Source organism: Misgurnus anguillicaudatus, chromosome 22 (assembly GCF_027580225.2).
Source record: "Misgurnus anguillicaudatus chromosome 22, ASM2758022v2, whole genome shotgun sequence".
NCBI lineage: Eukaryota > Metazoa > Chordata > Actinopteri > Cypriniformes > Cobitidae > Misgurnus > Misgurnus anguillicaudatus.
In genome coordinates this window covers 30,446,495-30,468,831 of record NC_073358.2, presented here as the reverse complement: position 1 = coordinate 30,468,831, position 22,337 = coordinate 30,446,495, and the positions used below count along the sequence as shown (strand labels likewise).

The following is a 22,337-nucleotide window of genomic DNA, read 5'->3' as shown; positions in this document are numbered from 1 at the left end:
AATAAATATGGTTTATTCACATTAAAGCACAGCTATGACCTTTTTACCAAGCTACTGTACAATTTGTATCACTGCACCACACATATACAGTGGTGTGAAAAGGTGTTGGCCCGCCTCCAGATTTCTTATGTTATTGCATATATGTCACACTTTTATGCTTCAGATCATCGAACAAATTTATGCATTAGTCAAAGATAACACAAATGCTGTTTTTACATGAAGGTTTTTATTATTAAGAGAAACAAAATCCAAAACTACATGGCCCTGCGTGAAAAAGTGTTTGTCCCCCTGTTAAAACATAACTTAACTGTGGTTAATCCAGGCCTAATTACTGCCACAACTGTTCGCAATCAATAAATCACTTAGGACCTGCCTGACAAAGTGAAGTAAGCCAAAAGATCCTCAAAAGCTAGCCATCATGTCGAGATCCAAAGCTATTCAGAAACAAATAAGAAAGAAAGTAATTGAGATCTATCAGTCTGGAATAGTTTATTTAACTTTGGGACTCCAGCGAATCCACAGTGTAAGACATTATCCACAAATGGCGAAAACATGGAACCGTGGAGATCCGTCCCCGGAGTGTCGGGCTGACCAAAATTACCCTAGAGTGCAGCGACGACTCATCCAAGAGGTCACAAATGACCCCACAACAGCATCCAAAGAACTGCAGGCCTCACTTGCCTCAGTTAAGGTCAGTGTTTATGACTCCACCATAAGAAAGACACTGGGCAAAAATTGTCTGCATGGCAGAGTTTCAAGACACAAACCACTGCTGAGCAAAAAAACTCAAAAAACATAAAGGATCATCTCAGTTTTGCCAGGAAAATGAGACTTTTGGAAAAATACTCTCATGGACTGTGAGACAAAAGTTGAACTTTTTGGAAGGTTTGTGTCCCATTATGTCTGGTGTAATAGAAACACCGCATTTCAGAAAAAAAATCATACCAACAGTAAAATATGGTGGTGGTCGTGTGATGGTCGGGGTTGTTTTGCAGTTTCAGGACCTGGAAGACTTGCTGTGATAAATGGAACCATACATTTTGCTTTTAACAAAAAATCCTGAAGGATAATGTCCGGCCATCTGTTTGTGACCTCAAGCTGAAGCGCACTTGGGTTCTGCAGCAGGACAATGATCCAAAACACACCAGCAAGTCCACATCTGAATGGCTGAAGAAAAACAACATAAAGACACTGAGTCCTACTCAGATGCTGTGGTATGACTTTACAAAGGCGGTTCATGCTCGAAAAACCCTCCAATGTGTCTGAATTACAACAATTCTGCAAAGATGAGTGGGCCAACATTGCATGTTATCGCAAACGCTTAACTGCAGTTGTTGCTGCTAATGGTGGCCCAACCAATTATTAGGTTTAGGGGTCAAACTCTTTTTCACATAGGACCATGTAGTTCAGGATTTTGTTTTCCCTTAATTATAAAAACCTTCATTTAAAAACGGCATGTTGTGTTCACTTGGGTGATTATCACGAAATCCAGACTTAGGAGGTGTCACTATCAGATTTTTTAAAAAGCCCTTGAAGCCATTTTTTCTTTGCAAATAAAAGATTAAGGTCTGAACTTACTATAAAAATTATTTTTAGAGGATTTAAAACATATTTCCTATAGAATTATCAAAAATGTTTAGATTATCATTATAAAATTATCATTATCGCAACATGATATTACATTAAATATATGGATTTACAAACTCATGTTTTGGTAATGAGAAATAAAAAGGTGTCTAGGTACTATGACAAACAAAATTTCAACTTTTATCTGGAGAGAAAATATAAGACCTGCTTACCTCATAGCCATCTTGAGTGTCACAGTCAATTATGTCCCTTCCAACTATGTTTTTTTTTTTTTTAAATGTTAGTTCCTTGAGGGCTTAAACAATGATTGAAAATTGTTGCGGAGGATGAGAAAATTGGTCTTGGACACATTTATATTCCTTATTATTGTCTCTCCATTTACCAATGATCACCAAATACCACATGTTTCTTTACTGTAAATGTTTATAGTATAACATCCACTGAAGCTTTTAATTATTTAGATTTTTTAATTATAAATATTTCCATGTCAAAGAACCCAAATCCAGTCATGGACATTTTGCGGTAATGAAAATTTCCCCTTACATGTGGAAAAAACAACAAAATTGGTTTGTATGATGTTATTTGAAATCATGTGCAAAATACTACATAAAGAGATGTTTGTAACTGTATGCTTCTTATTTTGATACTCTTACTTTGCATTTACTTTTTTTTATCATAAGTCTAATTTCGCGAGAATCACCCACTTGTGTTATCTTTGACTAATATTTCAATTTGTTTGAAACATTAATGTGTGACAAATATGCAAAAACAAGAAATCTGGAGAGGGGCCAACACATAGCTTTCAGTATTCTGTTACTGTTAATATGTTAAAGAGATCATTCCCCCAAATTCAAAAGCACCATTGAATTCCACAGTATTCTTTTTTCCTACTATGGAAGTCAACGGGGCTTCTGATTGGTTGGGTTACAAACATTCCTCAAAATATCTTCCTTTGTGTTCATCAGAACAAATAAATGTATACAGGTTTGTACCAACATGAGAGTTAGTAAATGATGACAGAAGTTTCATTTTTGAGTGAACTATCCCTTTAAGGACTTTATCTTATAATAGAATTGCTATGCAGTGCCTCCAGTGGTAAACATTGAGCTCTAAACTAAAGTTTATACTGTGGTACTCCATAGTGTGATTGTAAAAAAATCGAATACAAAGAAAAGTCGCATTTATAAGATATAAGCCTTTTAAAAATTACATAAATTTTTTATTACATCATTCTGCACTTCAGCATCTAATCAGATTGTAGGCTGTGGTAAACTAAATGTCACTGGCTACTTTCGAGTGCTCTAATTTCACTTTTTTAGTGAACATAATGTTAACTCATCCAACAAAGCTTCACATTTTAGAGCTCATTTTCCATTCTTAAAGCTTTCCCCAAAGTTTTTTACATGCACAGATACACGAAAAGGGTGAGCTTCACCATTGTGTTAACGCATGGGTTTTGATTGTTAAAGTTTCCTCAAACTAACCGTATACTGTAGACTCTGTACTTTCTCTATTCTTTAAAAAACCAAAAATCTCTTTGAACCATCTGATGCATCACTCATTCACATAATCAAAAGACTTCAAATCGTGTCACCTCATACAATATTAACCTGTTCGCACCCTGGTGTTTACAGTAATTGATCCCAAACTCTTACAGTGCAGTGATCTGTGAATCTCGCCCTGTGGTCTTTATGTCATGGCCCTGCCATTTCACTACAAATGACAAACTGCACCCAAAATGTCAGTCGCTGCAGACTCAACTAATTAAAGATTCTCTTTTAATTAAACTCCCCACCAGAGGATTACAGCAGCTGAGGGCACGGCTATGGCGTTTGCCATCTCTGTAGTACAGAACCTTTAGGAAATTGATCCTATTCTAGCATATGGTAGGAGGAGGTGAAAAATGATTTGTCATTTCAGAAAAGCTCTGTTGTGTTTGCTTCAGACAGGGCAATTTTTGAAGTGTGTGACATTTAATGTGTCACTGGCATTGTTTCTTTTAAAATCCTCAGTCAATATGAATCAAATATTAAGGTATTATTACTTATTATGCATTATTAAAGTTTTGAGTTTATTTCATTCATATATATATATATATACAGTATATATATATACTGTATATATTTGTACTTGATCTGTTATTAAATTATTAGTAGCAATTGTAGTAAAATTGATTTGAGATGAAAGAATAAAAATTACTCCATGATTTACTCTCAAGCCATCCTCGATGTACAGTGTATGATTGTCTTTTTTTAGACTAACACAATCAAAGTTATATTAGAAACTGTCCTGGCTGTTCCAAGCTTTATAATGTTGGTAAATGGTGCATCTGAAAAATATCAATATATCAAAATATAAATATTTAAAACTTTACAAACTAAAAGAACTAGCTTAGAAATGACCAACGCTCGTTCACCGGAGAGTGCATTTCCAACGCATGACGTTGGACGTTGCATACCCTCTAAAAACAGATGTGTTAAAAACAACACAATCAATCAGTGTTATTTTACTAACTATATTTGCGTTGTCCCAAATTTCTAATATAACTCTGATTTATTGAAAAAAGATAATATATACATTGAGGATGGCTTAAGAGTGAGTAATTTATTGGGTAATTTTCATATTTGGCTGAACTAAGACAGGCATTTCTAAATTTAGTGAGACTTTACTCCAGTACCTGCCAAAGGCATAAATGTAAATGTACATAAATACTGAGACCTGGCAAGTGCTTTACTGTTTGGGGAATCTAGATCAAGTAAAATCAAGTCAATAGTGGCTATGTTGAAATCTGAAAAGCTTAATGATACATGAAGTAATACTGTTGGCCTTTCTTGCTTAAGGTCACAGACAAAACAGAATAAATGAATGCAGAATTAAATAAATGATCAAACAGCAATTATCAGGAATAAAGTGAACAGCATATTTTATTCATTATTATATTCATACTAGATAATTTCTATTGCCATAATTACGGTGTGTGATAACACAAAGCATATGGCCATTATTTGATAAAAAACAAACCACTTATATTATCTTATGTTAGAATTAATGGTTTAAAAAGGACCCATTTAATGACATCATAGAATAAGCTTGTCTTCACTGAATCTTTTAAGCATTATAAGCATTTTAAGCATAAAACTAAAAATAGGGGAGAACAGGGATGAAAGTAACGGGGGACGAAAGTAGCAAAGTGATTTTCTCTGAGCCCTGACTACATTTGCATTCCAAAGTAAGACAGCATCTTTGGCACGCAACCCTTTACAGAGCTGACAAATATCACGTTATTTCATCACCGTTTTGCACGTGTAGGTCCAGAAAGCTGTTTTCAATTACTAGTAAATTCAAATAAATTCCTAAAGCAGTTATATTTTTTCATATAACACATTGTGTTTCTCGTTTTATGTGTTACAGTACTGATCAATCTACAGGTTATTTAGTGCTGTAACACATCCTGAAGTTTGACTTCTCAGAGTTTTTCAAAATAAAAGTAAATCGGGTTTAAAGGTGAGGAGTTTCTGTCGGGATGAAAGTAACACCTGTTACTTTTGTCCTGCTGCTAATACTGTTGCATTATGTTGAAAATTTATATTATTCTAGTTTAATTTAGTGTTCATACTGTTGAAAAATGTTTTATTCTCAAGTTCAATTCAAGTTTGTACTGTCGGTTGCTTTTAAAACATTTGATGAAACTGAAATTGAAATGAAAATTTTAATTTTTTTTGCAAAGATAAATGACAAATTGCAATTACATATGAACAAGGTCATAGTAACGTATATTTCCTTAAAACAAGTGTAACACAAAAATCTATCTTGTTCTGCTGTGTTACTTTTGTCCAAGCTGACAAGGTCAAAAGTAACAATGCGCTACTTATGTTCAAATTAAAATTATACTGAAGTCGTTTTACTTTTTTTTTATTCCACATTGTATTGATAGACCACACTTGTGAGTTATAGACCACAGCAAAAATATATCTCTCTCTAAAACATTATCTTTTTAACCCTTAAACCTAACCCTAACCCTTAAACCCTAACCCCTTCTAAACAAAACAAATGTAACTTTATTTTCAAAAAATGTAATGTCACAATAAATGCAAGGAGAGTGAATCCCAAGAAAAAGACCATGTATAAAAACAAAAGTGTTCATCTGAAACGGCAAGTTCAAGAGCAAACAGCCGATGGAAAGACTGCACAAGGTTTTCTGATTTATTGATTCCCTATGACTGCACTGCAAAAAGCTTTCTAAAGAAATTCAGCATCCCTGCATCTATCAACATCTAGGAGATGCTGCTATACAAAGCTTCACTTAAGAATGTTCAAGCCTGTGATAAAAACCCTAGGGTGACAGCTAGGAACAGAAGGCATCACTATTGCTTTTATAAGTCTACTATAAGACAAACAATACCACACTGAACACAAAGCGTGTTGGTGGTGTCCTGTAATGTCCTGCAGTCTCTGGTCCTTGATGTCTAACAGCATTTGAGAGATAGTCCGGTCAATACCCCTGTCTTAAAAATCAGCTGCATTCATTTGCCACAATAGTGGAGAAAAGCTGCAGCTACTAAAGGTTAAAGTTAGGTCTCCATGCATTTTTAATCCTACAATGACCACAACAGGAGCTGCCACATCAGGAACTGCCATAGTCCTGATCCATAGTAGCCCTAAAATGTATTTAAAATCTAAAGAGGACATCTAAGTAAAGCCTTCAATTCATTCACAAAGTCAAACCATGTACTAACCGCAGTAGTAATGTAGCATAAAGTCCAGTCGCGTAAGTTTATGGGTAAATACTAAATACAACAAACAAAATGGGTTGAAAATCAAAACTTAGGGTACCACCACAGCGATAGAAAAGATACAGTTTTGTACCTTTTTTCCAAGAGTGTACTGCACACACACACTAAACTTATACATTTACTGTGCAGAAACCCAAACACACAGGTGTGACCTGTAATGAGATCTAAGCCGATTAGCTTAAACCAGCTTTCCGGTTTTCCACACCACATTGTGATTAAGAGATCAGTGTTTAATCTGTGATTGACAGTGAGGCTGATTACATCACAAGGCCATGTCTAAAAGACATTCAAAACAGATGTCCGGTTTAAATCAGGATGACAATATTCATCAACAGTAATGATTTATGTGCAATAAAGACCTGGGGGGCGAGAGAGAGAAAGAGAGATGGAAACAACAAGAGAATAAATGAACGTGGCAAGAGAAAGATGGCTTTAGAGATTCAGTTGAATGTTTCTCTGACATTATCACATTTGTATGGCTGTGTAAGAATGAAGCAGCACAGATGAGAGCGTATGCAGGTTCAGTGCGGAAATGAAGCTGAATCTGAAATGGTGCTATTTCATTGTTGGCTCGCTCACATTTTAAGAAGCTGCCATTCAACTTGCTTATCTTTCACTAATTATTTCAGAAGAAAACTATTTTTCACAGTTGATCACCCTTCGCCTGTCTGGGATCTGTTCTTTACTTAATCTGGATAGGGAATTAGTATGATGTGATCAGTCTGAAAGGCGGAATCGTGTTTGATGTATAATCTGAAGATTTAGACACTAACATTGACTCAAAAAAGTGAGTATTGGTGTGTTGCAGACTAATCCCATATTTACTCTATAAAACAAGCGTTTTTCCCAGTATTTTCCCAGTCTCTATAGAGGCCGGTCCGAAGAGTCAATCAGGTGATGCAAAACTTGCGAGATTCGTTGTTAAGCTAGATGTTGTTAAGTTCAACGTCATGCGGTGCTGTGCAGACCGACAGGCGTATGACAAAAAAGTTCCACAAGAGTGATTGGTAAGCATGCGGATACTGGAGCAGTGTGCTCTTGTTTTGCTCTTGTCGTTCTGCACAGCTCTGCATGAAGTCAAACATGGTTACTGACTATGTTCAATGGTCTACAGGACAATTCTGCAATGTGCACGTTTGTGCCAAGGAAATCCCATGACGTGAAAAGCACCCCAAACATTTCACAACCTCCTCAGTTAGTCAGGTAAAGGAATATGAGCAGGTTTGAAAGTTAGTGGAAAGCAGCAGAGGTCACATACTCACAAGTAAATCTCAAATCTTAACCCTTAAGTCTCAAGCAAGTCAATTTTTGTGAGAGTCCAGTCAAGTCAAGTCAATTCTTTATGTCAAGCATTGCAAGTCAAGCCGTAGCTTGGGTCAAGCATGTAAATGGCAAGTCATACAAATGTTTGATGATTTAACTGAAAAAAGTTGAATCTACAGTAGTTATGGACTATGGGAGTTTTATTTGCAGCAAAAAAGGCCATTTGCATTTTTACTCACAAGGCGTCCACATACAGCTGAGTTGTTAATGAGGTGATGCATTCATATAAAAGCAATCATAGAAGCGAGAGCTGCTAACCCAATTCAGCACTAGTAGACTAAAATATAATGGATTCATACACTCTAAAATGCGTTAAAACAACCCAGCATAGGTTAAATTACAACCCAACGGGCTGGGCTTGTCCCTTTTTTTATTTAACTTTATTAAATATAATTTATTAATTAAATATAAAACTATTATAAGATCAAGCAAACGATTAAGATCTGAACATAAACTTTTTGTTTATTGTATTAAGCAATGAGTGGATGAAAGGATGACAGAGGTGACAGATGATGTTTATGACTGTGTAGATCAGCTATTACCAAAGACTGCAAAACACTGCAATAGTTATATTTCATCTGATTTTAAACAGCTTTGCTGTTTGTTAACTGTTAAATGAACACTGCTGCTATGTTATTTTTAGTTAATTGAATGTTTTATAAAATAAAATAAAATAAAATAAAATAAAATAAAATAAAATAAAATAAAATAAAATAAAATAAAATAAAATAAAATAAAATAAAATAAAATAGAATAAAATAAAATAAAATAAAATAAAATAAAATAAAATTTAATATTTGACATTTTCTTTAACCATTAATTTTTAATAATGTTTAATAATTGAATAATGACCTCATAGCATTTCCGTAAGTGTTTTTGTAAGAGAGAGAGTGGAAAATGTTGTGCATGTTGCGTGCCAATAAACAGCTGTAGTTTGATTTTTTATATTGAATACTACTTTGTTTTTAAAAATAGACATAATAAATATCTATATGGCTTTAAATTAAGAGTTTGGTTCCAAAACGCGATAAACGCTAAAAGTTACTAAAATCTGGTTAGTATTACAAAGTTCAAAATATCCGCCATGTTATTATGTCATCTTTTCTCCCTTTTTTCCCAAAACCCGATGAATGCCAGTCTTCCTTTTCTGCAGAATGCAATAAATCCGCTTAACAAATTACAGCGCACCATTCCACGCATTGTAAACAACAATGGCGGCATGTTGAATACACACGGATTCCTAGTTTTCCTCATCTAATTTGTACTTCATAATCAACAAACAAACAAAAGCAAAATAATACTTTTGATGGCATTGATAAACCTGTGGTGTGGCGGGGAAGAAATGTAAGCCATCAAAATCGAATAATTTATGTGAGAGGCAGTCGGGAGACGGAAAAATGCCGGCTGTTGCTTGTTCTCCCGACAACATTAAGCTTTTGTCATGCTAACACATTGACCCCAGGGGATCTTATGAAAAAAGTTCCATTATTTTACTCGAAGTCAACAAAAATCGAGCAAGACCAAAACATTTTACAGCTGATCGCTGTCAAAAATGTTCAGCAACGACGTCCCAAGTATAACCGCAGAAATATGACAAAATAAGTGTTTTGATTAATGCCTTTAATGTTTAATCAGTGTATACCACTAGACAACTAAATAAATATAACATGGCAAAGATGAATGCATATTTATATATTGATTCAATAGATTTATAGCATTTTGAAAAAAAAAACATGTCATGGATTTATTGCATTTTGTGGAAAAAATTATCAGTTTATATAATACATCTTTAAAAATCAAATTATGGATTTGAATTATGGATAACCTAAAGATGCTATGTGAAAGTTTGTAACAGAAAATAGTGGTTTTCATCTTGGCCACTTTCTTGGTATAGAAAACACGCTTTTACAGAAATTAGTCAAAATGGATTTATTGCGTTTTGGAAGCAAACTCTTCAAATATACCTAGTGATCGGTAATCAGACAATACTGCCTCAAGTGATCGGTGAATGGCCCCAAAAATCCTGATCTAAGCACCTTGGATACTCATTAAACTATCTAGAATTAAGAAAGCAATTTCATGTTTATAACAGTATCAAGGTGGTTCATATGCCTCTAATTCACTTTAAAGCTTAAACCCCTTATTACATGTCAAAATATAAACGTATATACTATAAATCCTGTACAATGGAGCATGTTGCGAAAAATGTGGGCTACTCTATAAAGTAACAGCTGTAACAACATGCCTTTAGAAATATACTGTACAAACGAGTTGTAAAATATGGATAAGCAATAAAAAGCAGTCTGACATTTTTCCAAAAGGAAAAAATACTTGCAAGTCCAGATTCTGCCATAGCCTGAGTTTCAATCTAAAACTTTTACATTTCAGGTCTCCGTGCTGTTTTAATATTTCAAAGAGGAGTTGTGGGTACTTTTGATAAAAGCACCATTTGATAATGCCAGATCACGTAGCACTCTAATAGATCTGCGCCCATAAATGATTTATAGAGTGCTCATTTTTAGTATTCTCCTTTTAGCAGATAAAATAATAATAGTGGAATACATTATCCAGGGGCAGAGCGCGGGTCATGAACGGAATACAGAACATCGCAGGTGATAATGCGATCGAGTGAGCGTGGTTGTGTGCACTTGGACATATGTGAGAGATGGAGAGACCTCGCGGAAAAGAAAGATAGGGTGAGAGACGGAAGAAATAAAGAATGAGTCTGTACGGCTTGCTCAAATCAAGGTAGAAGATATGAAACATCTCACTTGACTGACACCTCTATTCTACCTTGTCCTGGATCTTTCATCTGTCAAGGATTTCACTAGGTGTGCGTGACAATGTAATTCTATGCTTGGTTTTACCTGAAGAAAAATCAGTGTGTCAGAAACATACAATTGCTAGAATGGTCACCCCCCTCCCTCTCTCTCTCTCCCTTTCTCTCTCTCTATTTAGCATTATTGTTAAAGAAAAGTGTCAATCCTATTTACAGAAGCTCAGGGTGTCTGACAACAGAATGTTCCCTCTCTACTCCCTGTCATGCTTCTTGCTGAAATGAAAACAAGAGGCAACAAAAAGACGAGGGCTAGCAATATCCACTGTGATGGAACCAATGAATGAAAGGACTGAGGACTGAAGGGACGTTTTCTCATATTAGGGGAAATCTGAAGCTATAGCAGTGGCTCAGAACAGCTATATAAATTCTACCATTTCCATTTATTTTAGTGGGACACTGTGGTCTTAGATTGCATGCCAGAGTAAGAGTCTGCAAACACATGCATTCAACTAATAAAAAATAGGTCTGAACAAGGAATGGGATTTAAACTGTGGAGGGAGTTTGAAGGTGAAATTGGGGTGGGTAGTTCTGTTCCTTCGGTTTGCAAAGTGAAGGCAAGTGTGTGTGTTTTAGCTTGGAGTGGTTGGTTTAGCTAGGACCTCTCCTTTGGGATGTGCTCTAAAAGTAATGGGTTGCTTCTTATTATTCTTTTGAATGAGGGTCTATGGCAGCCCCTAGAAATGTACGGAAGTTGTGCCAACTGCGGTGCTCCATAGCGCCACCAACTGTTTAACATTTTATGAATGCTTAAAGGATTAGTCCATTTTCTTAAAAAAATCCAGATAATTTATATTTTTGTAGGAAAACATTCCAGGATTTTTCTAATTTTAATGGACTTTAATGGACCCCAACACTTAACAGTTTTAATGCAGTTTAAAATAGCAGTTTCAACGCAGCTTCAAAGGGCTCTAAATGATCCCAAACGAGGCATAAGGGTCTTATCTAGCAAAATTATTGTCATTTTTGGCAAGAAAAATAAAAAATATGCACTTTTAAACCACAACTTCTCTTCTTCCTTCGGCTGTTTGATGCGCCAGCGTGACCTCACGTAATTGCGTAATGACGTCGAAAGGTCACGTGGTACATATATGAAACGCATGTTTGCGAACCATTTTAAACAATAAACTGACACAAAGACATTAATTAGTATCATTTGACATACAACAACGTCGGAACGGTCCTCTTTCTCCACACTTGTAAACACTAGGGCATAGTTTCTATACGTCATCCGTGACCTCTTGACGTGTATTACGTGAGGTCGCGCTGGCGCGTCACAGGACCGTAGGAAGACGATAAGTTGTTGTTTAAAAGTGCATATTTTTATTTTTCTTGCCAAAAATGACAACCGTTTAGATAGATAAGACCCTTATGCCTCGTTTGAGATCGTTCAGAGTCGTTTGAAACTGCAATTTTAAACTGCATTAAGACTGTTAAGTATTGGGGTCCATTAAAGTTCATTAAAATGAGAAAAGTCCTGGAATGTTTTTCTCATAAAAACATAATTTTTTCTTGACTGAACAAAGAAAGTCATTAACATTTTGGATGACATTGTGGTGGGTAAATTATCTGGATTCTTTTAAAGAAAATGGACTAATCCCTAACACTTGTGCATTGTAGCAATACCCTTTCAAAAATGGCCATGAAATTAAACGGCTGTAAAAATGTATCAGATTAATATTTTTTTCATTTTTTTTTGCATAAATCTGTTAATCAACCTCAGTTCTGATCAAAACTACCAAATTTTTCCAAAAATTTCATGATTTGCTCTGTTTTTTGCACAGGCCTACTAAAGGGTTAATGGTGCCACATGGTGATCAACAGTAAAAATGACAAATTTTACCTCTTTGCAAAAGGTAAAACCACAAAGAATCAAAAATGCATGATAATAAGGTGTCATGGCTCTGCAATCAAAAACAATTGTCATTATGGAAGTCAATGGGGCAAAAATGGCCACAAACAATAAATGAGGGAGAAAAAAAATGCTGCACAAAAACTAAAAATGCATCAAAGCCAATGTTTTCACTAATCTTTTACATGCCCAAGACTGTGAAAAAGGTAAAAGAAAAATCTGTAATTTTGTGTTTTTTTCCCAAATCAGTGACACCACTTATTAACTTGGCAATTAAAGAGTTAAAATCATGGAATTTTTGTAAACATTTGGTAGTTTTGATCAGTACTGAGGTTGATTAACAGATTTATTCAAAAAAAATTGGAAAGAAAATTCATTTGATACATTTTTACAGCAGTTTAATTTAGTGGCCATTTTTGGCCACAAACAACACTTAAGGGTAGTAAATTTTCCCACGTTATATTGTTAAGTTTTTGAAAAATTTCAAAGCATTTTCTCAAAATATGTGTTAATATAAGATTTGTAACCAAAAATCATTCCATTTGCTGAAACACAGAGAAAATTGTGGCCAAATTAAGACAAAAACAAATAACAAAAATGGCCAAAAATGGCCCCAACAACATATAAGGGTTAAGCTAATAACATTAGAATTGCATGGCCTAGAAACAAAATTTGTTTTTGATCTGATTCATGGGGTCACAACAGACCATCTCCAATTTTGAGACATATGATCTTGAGACCTGAAGTCAAGCTTTTTGATATACCAAACCATTTGGATACAAAGCCTCCACAGAGGCATGAGCTCTGGACTTCACTGATTTAAAACTTTCCATCCCAGTGTTTCTGCATCTCTGCATCTCACTTGTTCTTCATGTTGAAGATCAAATGCATCTTTGCCACTTCGGCTCATTTCATTTCTACGTGTCATTAGTCTGCTTTCAATTTACACACACACACACACATTGTGGCAGTGGGTGTCTTTCTCCCAGTTGTAACAGTCTCATGAGCAACAAAAAGTGGGGCAGTTATGAAGAACTAATAGCCTGCCAGACTGAATACAACAGACTTTTTCGTTTCAAGCCATTTCCTCCCTATGACCAATGCGCCAACACATTTCTCTCTCTATCTCTTAAAAGCCTTCATAAGGTCACAGATTTTTATTCTCTTCAATAGGCATATATCCAGATGACTCAATGACTCGATATATAATCAACATTAGAATAATGTAATGGACCATTATTGAAAGTGAGCATATATTTTGATAAGTTGTGCGGTTCATTCATTGTTATTTACATATGGGTGACTTGAGAATATAACCCTGTACAAAAATGAATTGATGTGCATTCAGATCCTAATGATTCCTGAGAAGCCCAGGAAAGAACAGCACTTTGTAGTCATTTCGGTGCAGGAAAACTCCAATTGGAAACAGAATGTATTATCTCTAAACTAAACGAAATCAGCAATACCAAACCTCATTATCGTCATATCATCATCATGATCAAGACCGCAATCAGGCTAAGTGCCGCCATGATATTTTCATCATTTTAAGCAGCCAAACATGACAGTATCTTTCAGCTTTAAAAGATTATCTTATTTTGTTAAGAATCTCAATAAAGATAACAGTACATCTACATATTATTACTCAACTAGATGGAGGATTACTGGTAGATGGTTGTTTGAAGAGATTAAATGAAAAACTGTATATGATATCTAAAGTAAATTTGCTGCTTTTAGCTAACCCCAAAATCTCAGCAATAAGCTGGAAATGTAATGGATAATTTAGCTTTGTTGATTTATTTTAAAGACATCTGTGGATGCAACTGAATGCATTTGTTGAGTCTGTGTAGAGAAAAGATTGTAAGTGCGTTAGAGCCACAGGGATTATTTTTGAATAGGAGCTCAAAAAAGACTGCTGCTTGTTTAATTTATTTCAATGTATTGTTTAATATTAATCTGTTTTTAATGAACAAATGCAACACAATACAGTGAATTTCATTAAATTCAATCAATAGTACAACAGGACTTTAATTAATTAATTAGAACCACAAAATGTTAAACACAGACACGTTTTTATTTAACATTGCATATCTATGTCAATTATTTAATTGTTTGTTAAATTCAAAATTGCATATTTCATGCCACAAAAACATCAATTGCTAATGTTTTATAAAAGGCCAAAAATATATTAAAATATGCCATTATATTTTGTTTAAATATTTGCAACAAGAACAGGCATATTTACACATTCAATGGCATGTAAACAATTGCAAAAGTTTTTATTGAAGAAAATATGCAATATTAGTTAGTGCTATTGAAGGTAAGTGATTTGTGTGAGTACCGCGAGCACGAGCGAATTAATATAAAGTTATCGTTATTGTTCGGTTATGTGGAAACTAATATAGCTATCGTTATAGTAGTTAACATTATAGTTATCGTTAAAGGAATAGTCTACTCATTTTCAATATTAAAATATGTTATTACCTTAACTAAGAACTGTTGATACATCCCTCTATCATCTGTGTGCGTGCACGTAAGCGCTGGAGCGCGCTGCGACGCTTCGATAGCATTTAGCTTAGCCCCATTCATTCAATGATACCATTTAGAGATAAAGTTAGAAGTGACCAAACACATCAACGTTTTTCCTATTTAAGACGAGTAGTTATACGAGCAAGTTTGGTGGTACAAAATAAAACGTAGCGTTTTTCTAAGCGGATTTAAAAGAAGAACTATATTTTATGGCGTAATAGCACTTTTGGGAGTACTTCGACTCGCCTGAAAAGTCCGCTCCCCTTCTCACTCTCATAATGGGAGAGGGAGGGTATTACTGCGCCAAGTCGAAGTATAAGTGCCATTACGCCATAAAATATATTTCCTCTTTTAAATCCGCTTAGAAAAGCGTTACGTTTTATTTTGTACCACCAAACTTGCTCGTATAACTACTCGTCTTAAATAGGAAAAACGTTGATGTGTTTGGTCACTTCTAACTTTATCTCTAAATGGTACAATTGAATGAATGGGGCTAAGCTAATTGCTATTGAAGCGTCGCAGCGCGCTCCAACGCTTAAGTGCACGTACACAGATGATAGAGGGATGTATCAACAGTTCTTAGTTAAGGTAATAACATATTTTAATATTGAAAATGAGTAGACTATTCCTTTAACGTGTGAAAAGCCCTTTATTTACACTGTTAAAGAGTTGGATTCTCAGTCTCAACATAGGCAACGTTTCAAAAAAATAAAACAGTTGGACGTATAACTGAGTATTTCTGTGCTGAATACTCTTTCATCAGGGTTCGTACAAGCTTTTTCCAATATGTCACATAATCTGTTATGTCTTATCTCGTGAAGTTACAGTGGAAGTCCTTCTATGGGCACAAGAGCATCAAAGTAGTAACCCGGGAGTAAAACTGCATCAAATTCTGTGTTTTGTTGTTCGTGTTTAAGAACATATAATGTAAACAACACGAACGAAAGTATAGTAAATCAAAAGTTATCCTAAGATTGGCAGAAACTGTGTGTGTTATGTGACCTTTAAATTTGTACATCAAAATCAAAGAAAATCCAAAGAAAGTATTATTTTCTAAGCGCTTCATTTAACTGTGTGAAAAAATCTCTAGTGAATCATAAAAGTTCTTGACAATGCCACCCCTTCAAATCATTATTTGCCCTTCTCACAGGCCCAGGAGAATGACCACAATCGGAGTGGGTGACAAACATCTTTTTTTTGGCAGCTGTTTTTTTTCTGGTGTATGTAACCCTAGTTACATTTTTATATAATTATTTCTTCATTATTTACATTTCTTTTCATATTCATTTATTTAGGGAAAAAAACACAAATGTTATGCTTTGTAACCTATTTGTATAGAAATGTAGTCAGCACAATGTGGTTTGGAAGAACTGTTAGTTTAACACTGGATTGCTATTATATGTAGACAGACTATTCATGTTGTCAGTAAGTTCATTAATCAAGTTCATCAATTACACTGATGCAGTAACTGACATCCTTTGTGATTTAGCGATAGCAATGAACTGTCACTACATTGGGCGAGAGCCAGACAGGACCACCACAGTGGAGTCAGACAACGCGCATATTGCCAAGAGTTGGAGGGATTGTAAAGTTTGCCGGTTGAACACAGATTCAAGTCAACCGGATGATGCAAAACGCAGACTCCTACCAAATACACTTACTTTTATTTGTGCTCTTATAGAGCGAAGCGGCCAGTTTGTGTTTTGATCGGCCTCAGCGCACACAAGCGACATTCAGGCCTGCAACGAGGTTTGTGTGTTATGTGTGTATGTATGGTGGGCCCACAATAAGTTATTTTCTTTGATTATTGAGTGATATTGTTTATACATGGTGATTTAGTACATAAACACTGGGTTAAAGTTTACCTTTTTGATTGAAGCTTAAAGGTCATTCTAGTCATTATGTTGGCTTAACAAAACCATTTCTGTTATTTCTATACTGTGCATTTAGAGATACCAATGTTATTGGTATAATTTGTTAAAGACCACTGTGTACTTCATGTGAACCAAATGTAATGTGAGGAAAAGAGAGTTACTGCAAAACTGTTGATTTTGATTGCATTTTTGAAAATTAACCCTTGAAGTGCCTGCAATTATAAACAAGTCTTATACACTGTATGGTAAAAATAACTGTTTATTTAGAAGTTTGCTACGCAGTTTCACTTACATTTAGTGTGTTTCATTTTTGTTCATTTATCTTGGGGTTTAAAATGAACCTTTTGGAGATATTTCATTTGTATATGGTGATTACCTACCTGATATTCTTAAGTAGTCATTTATAGTTACTTAAGCTAGTCATTTACTACCTATAGGGAGTGCTTTGTAAAGAACAGAGTAAAACTTAATAGGCAGTCTAGACAGCAAGGGGCAAAGATACTAAGATCACGTCCAGAGACACCAGTAAAAGGATCCAGGTATTAGCGTCTACAATTGGGAGGTTAAACTCCACCCAATACCTGAAGGGGGCTCTACATCATGCACGCATCATGTACTGTATCATTCCAACCCAATCTCACGGAAATTCGTGTTATAGTCACAAAATATTTGATTAAAGGCGCTCTAAGCGAATTCACGCGTTTTAGACCATAAAACATTTTTTGTTACATACAGCAAACATCTCCTCACTATCTGTTTGCTGCCTGTCCGCTGATCAAACTGTAAAAAACGCTATTTCTGTAGACAGCCCAGGCTCCACAAACTGCAATACAAACAAAGTGGCCAAACCTACAAACAGATACCATAACAAAGTGTTCCTGCTAATAAACGACAAGAAGGATTTGAGGGTGGGGGTTGGGCGTGTTCATGAAAGCACGGAAGGGAGGGGGAGCGGGATGAGTTAGCTATGCTCCGTTTGTTTGAAAACAGTTCAAACATCAACAAAAAGTGACGTCACACAGATTATATTTTGTTTTCTCATTGTTTTTTCCTATTTTTTTACCATTGTTGCTTGAGGTTGGGGTTAGAATCACTTTCTGTGACATTCTAAACCAAACCCCAACTCTAACCCCAAGTGAGAATAGTTAAAAAAAAAACATATAGAAACCAATGCATAAAATTGGCACGAAAAACAGCGGAAAAATCATTTCAATAACACGAATAAATTAATCAAATATTTTGTGACTATAACACGACTTACCGTGATATAGGGTGGATCATTCAAATCCAGGTATAGAGACACCATTAAAATAATCCCATACTGGCCCTAAACACCTTTCAATTGACATACCGTTTTCCTCTTATATGTATTTTAATTTAAAATAAAAGCATCACAAGGATTAAACCACAAACCCTTTTACATCCACCTAATGCTATGGATGTTCATGCTATATCATGCAGGCTTAGATAAACATATGTGAGTGTGACTCACCGTCCAGCCACCTCCGTCCGTGCTCATATCACAATAAACCTGAAAGCCGGCAGGGTAATGTGTGGGAAAAATAGAGTAGATGCCATCTTCCCTCTGACCACTGGCATATATATCACTACAGTCACGTGGACGAGAGCCTGAGAGAAAAAGAAACATATATATTGTTTTATAATTTACAATATTTTCTTTGCAATGCTTTGTCAATATAAACTCAAGTATGTTATATGTAATATGAGATAGAAAGAGAGATTATTTATTTAAAAAAAAAAAATATATATATATATAGCATGACTGCATAAAGTGTATCTTACAGAATGTGGTCACCATATTAGATCACCTATCGCAACAAGACAGCAAACAGCTAAACTAGGCCATGGCTAATGTATTGTCCAAGGAAAAAGTGCTAAAGGTTAGCCAATATGACTTCATGCCAGCTTTTCAAGGCATCTGGTGCATCTCAGTTCACTGGTCTCTGCTCCCAAAAGAGCTATACTTTCCTCTGATTATAGCAAACGCTTTCCCCTTCACTGTCACATGCTTGCATACAAGTGTCTGCTTCAAACTGGGGTTCATTACAAACCACACCTGTGGCTCTAGCAGACACATCGGGGTCTTAAAAGTAAAGTGGCGAAATGCTTTTAGACACATTAGACTTCCCGAGAGCGCAATTTAAGCACAGACACTTTCCTCATGTTCCCAGTCAATCGTCTAATGAGAATTCAGATCAGCAGGGTGTACGGAAATAAGGCAGCAGCTATACGCACAATTTAAACACAGTTTTCTGTGAAATTGGCTGATATTCTTTGGCTCGAGAGCGAGTCGTGAGTCAACAGTGGGAGGATTAGCGCCTCTGCTTGGGGACTGGATAGCTCATGGCTCTAAGCTGGTGATGTCGGAGCATGATCCGAGAGGGCATGTTGTGTTGTCGAGATCGTGGGAGTTGATAATTGTCAAGGGGTGCAGGTAGGATGGACAAACCATGTTAAACATTTTAGGAGGCTGCTCAGATGATGAATGAAAGAGTAGAGGGCTGGATAAATGCTCGGAGGAATTAATAACTAATCATCCTACTGGCCAAAACTAGGCAGCCATATTTGCTTTGATTTCAAAACAATGAGCATTAATAGGGAGTTAGTCTATTAACAGCATTTTATAGTACAAGTTAAAACATGACTAGAGAGATTTGGGCCTAATTTACATGCAAGAGCATCAGTGAGGTCAGATACTGATGTTAGACGATCTCAAAGGTCTGTCCTTCGTACAGGCCTGTCGAGTTATTTCACGCTAGACCCTTTCACACAAGACTGCTGGCAACCTATGACATTACCACACTGAAAGTCAATGAGCCCTTTTGTATGACAAAAATATTATACATACAAGAATTAAGAAACGATATGAGCAGACTGGATATCTCACCATTAGCACAGCCTTTAAGACGAACACCTCTGACCGGCGCCCTCTGCAGGTCAGCCTTCACCCTGGCCTTCAGACCACCCGTTTCCTTCTGCATAGCATTCAGGGCATCGCTCACAGAGTTTACGACCTTCACCATGTTAATCTGGCTCTCGGAGAGCAGCTAAAACACAAACATGTAAAAACTATTAAATGATCAGCATATTGTTACAACTCCAGTTCAGGAAGGTGGCCAAGATGAAGTGTGAGGGACAGATTATTTATGTAAGTAATAAGGTACGAGAGGCTGTACACTTGCCTTGAGTGCCTTATTGCTTTTATAAAACATTTACCACACAATATTAAAGTAAAAAAAATGTATTAGTGCAACTTTCATGGAGTTAAATCAATAAATATTCCTTAAATATTCCCAATATTCCTTCCACTAGAAAAAATAGTCCCTGACTGTGAAGAACAATGTTCCAATGTGTAATATGAATGAAAGCATCAAACCGTTGGGTGAAGCAGTCATAGTCGTGTTTTATTGTGAATAAAGCACAGCTATTGGCCAATCAGAATCAAGGATTGGAACTAACCGTTTTATAAGAGCAAATAATATTGATTAGGTTAATTGAGTACACTAAAACATATGTTACGTAATTTGCTACACTGAAAAAAATTATTCATTGAATTTAATCAATTTTTTTAAGGTAAGTGGTTGCAATCAATTTATTTAAGCTACATTTAAACAAAAAAAAATTAGTAAAGTAAAATAAAATATAAAACTTTTGTTTAAATGTAGCTTTAAAAAATTGATTGCAACCACTAACCTTAAAAAAATGTATTAAATTCAAAGAATCTTTTTTTTTTCAGTGTAGGGGTGCAGTAAGCTGCACACCTCTTGCATTACTGATTTTGGCTGTTAAGCTTACTTTTGGTAATACCTGTCAACAGATTACAGTTGAAAATTGCAGGGTTCCCACAACTTCAAATTCAATGACCTTTCAAAGACTTTCCAGGTCCAATACCCTCAAATTCAAGGACTAAATGTAGGGATACATTTCACGTGAGAGCAAGGTTACATTGTGTCACCTTTTAAGATACATTGTTACAGTTCCCTTTTGAGGGAACTCGCGCTGTGTCACTGCAGTGACACTTTGGGGACGCCTCCAGGGGTAAGTCTGAATGTGTATATCAAATTCAACCAATGGTGAGGCTTAACGACAAAGACTGGATGACACGGGATACAGGAAGTACTGTATATCGCTATCTGAAATATAGCCAAAGACGGCATTACAGGGACGCAGGAAGTATGGCACGGGAGACGCAGCGCCTCGCTCCCTTCTCATGGAACAACAGTTACATACGTAACCGAGACGTTTTCATGTGTCAAACATAACTATGCAAAAAAATCATTTTTGGTATGAATCAACATTCGCATACAGTAGATATAAGCATTTAAAACGAACAGTTTAGCACGTGTGCTTAAAAAGTCTAGAATTTTTATGATATTATCCTACACTACACAGGAAATAATATGGATTTTATTTTCAGAAAACTTCTTGCATAAAATAGATTCAAGCACTTTCAATGACCTGTATCCATGTATGTATATATTTTTAAAAACTTCCCACGCCCTTGATTTTTTCCCCAGATTCACACACTTTCAAGGATTTCAAGGACCCATGAAATTAGCTATAACCACCAAAATGGCATTACATAATTTTAATGAACTCTTAGCTAAATAAACCTCTTTAACTCTTTGGCCACCAGCATTTAAAAAAAAAGTTGCCAGCCAGCGCCAGCGTTTTTCATGATTTTCACAAAAGTTTAATGCCTTCCAGAAAATGTTCTTCTTTAAATATATAAACATACAATATATTATCTGCTTTCAAACAAAAAACACAGTTTCATCCTACCTTCAGGAGTTCTTTTGTAATCAGCTTTTGAATATGGGTAGGTTTCTGCAAAAACACCACATTTTGAGCAAAAAGCAGAGATAATTCCATTTTTGTGACGGACTTGTCATAGAGTTCCCATTCAGAGCGATCTTTAAAACAGACACGGACATGCAGCTGCTTGGCATAGGGCAATACTTCCGAGTTTAAAAAGTTGCCACCTGGTGGATAATAGCGGTATTGCAGAAAGACAGAAATACTAGTCATTGGCGGGGAAGCATTTTCTCTTGATTGACGAGATATCTCGTCAATGGCGCGAAAGAGTTAATTCATAAAGTTAAATGAACCTCTATTATACACCCTCTGAAATCATCTGCACTTCAAAAACAAATCTACCTCAAGTGACACTGAGCATAAACAAGGCGTATCCACTTAATTGGAAGCCTTATATTGTTTTCTATACTGAGATCCATTTCAGCACCTTGGACAGCAACAGACCTTTTATAGTTCTGGAGCATAGCAGAAAACAACTCTTAACTTGGAGAAAACCTTATAACTTGCTGGGTCTATATGAAACTTTGAATCACTGAAGTGCACTGTCAAAGGGTTGTTGTCTAATGAAAATCCTTGTAGCCTATGGGAAGGTAAAATCTTTCTGGGAGACTGTTCCCGAAAGGCAACCTGTCATTTGGAGTCAACCGCTTGACGTGCAATAAATCTGTAAAGGTCTTTGTGCCAGAATTATAGTGTGGTTTTCTACTCGA

At 35.7% G+C, this 22,337-nt stretch overlaps 1 protein-coding gene across 2 annotated transcripts in view; it reads right to left on the bottom strand.

Moving 5' to 3' along the window:
• fibcd1b (fibrinogen C domain containing 1b) overlaps positions 1-22,337 on the bottom strand; it is a 110,788-nt gene that overhangs the window by 41,854 nt on the left and 46,597 nt on the right. For both annotated transcript variants that reach the window (XM_055199613.2, XM_055199614.2), the window contains 2 exons: positions 19,700-19,859; positions 18,284-18,420 (listed from right to left, as the gene is read on the bottom strand). In XM_055199613.2, the coding sequence (XP_055055588.1) occupies positions 18,284-18,420; positions 19,700-19,859 (297 nt within the window). The remainder of the gene's footprint in view (positions 1-18,283; positions 18,421-19,699; positions 19,860-22,337) is intronic.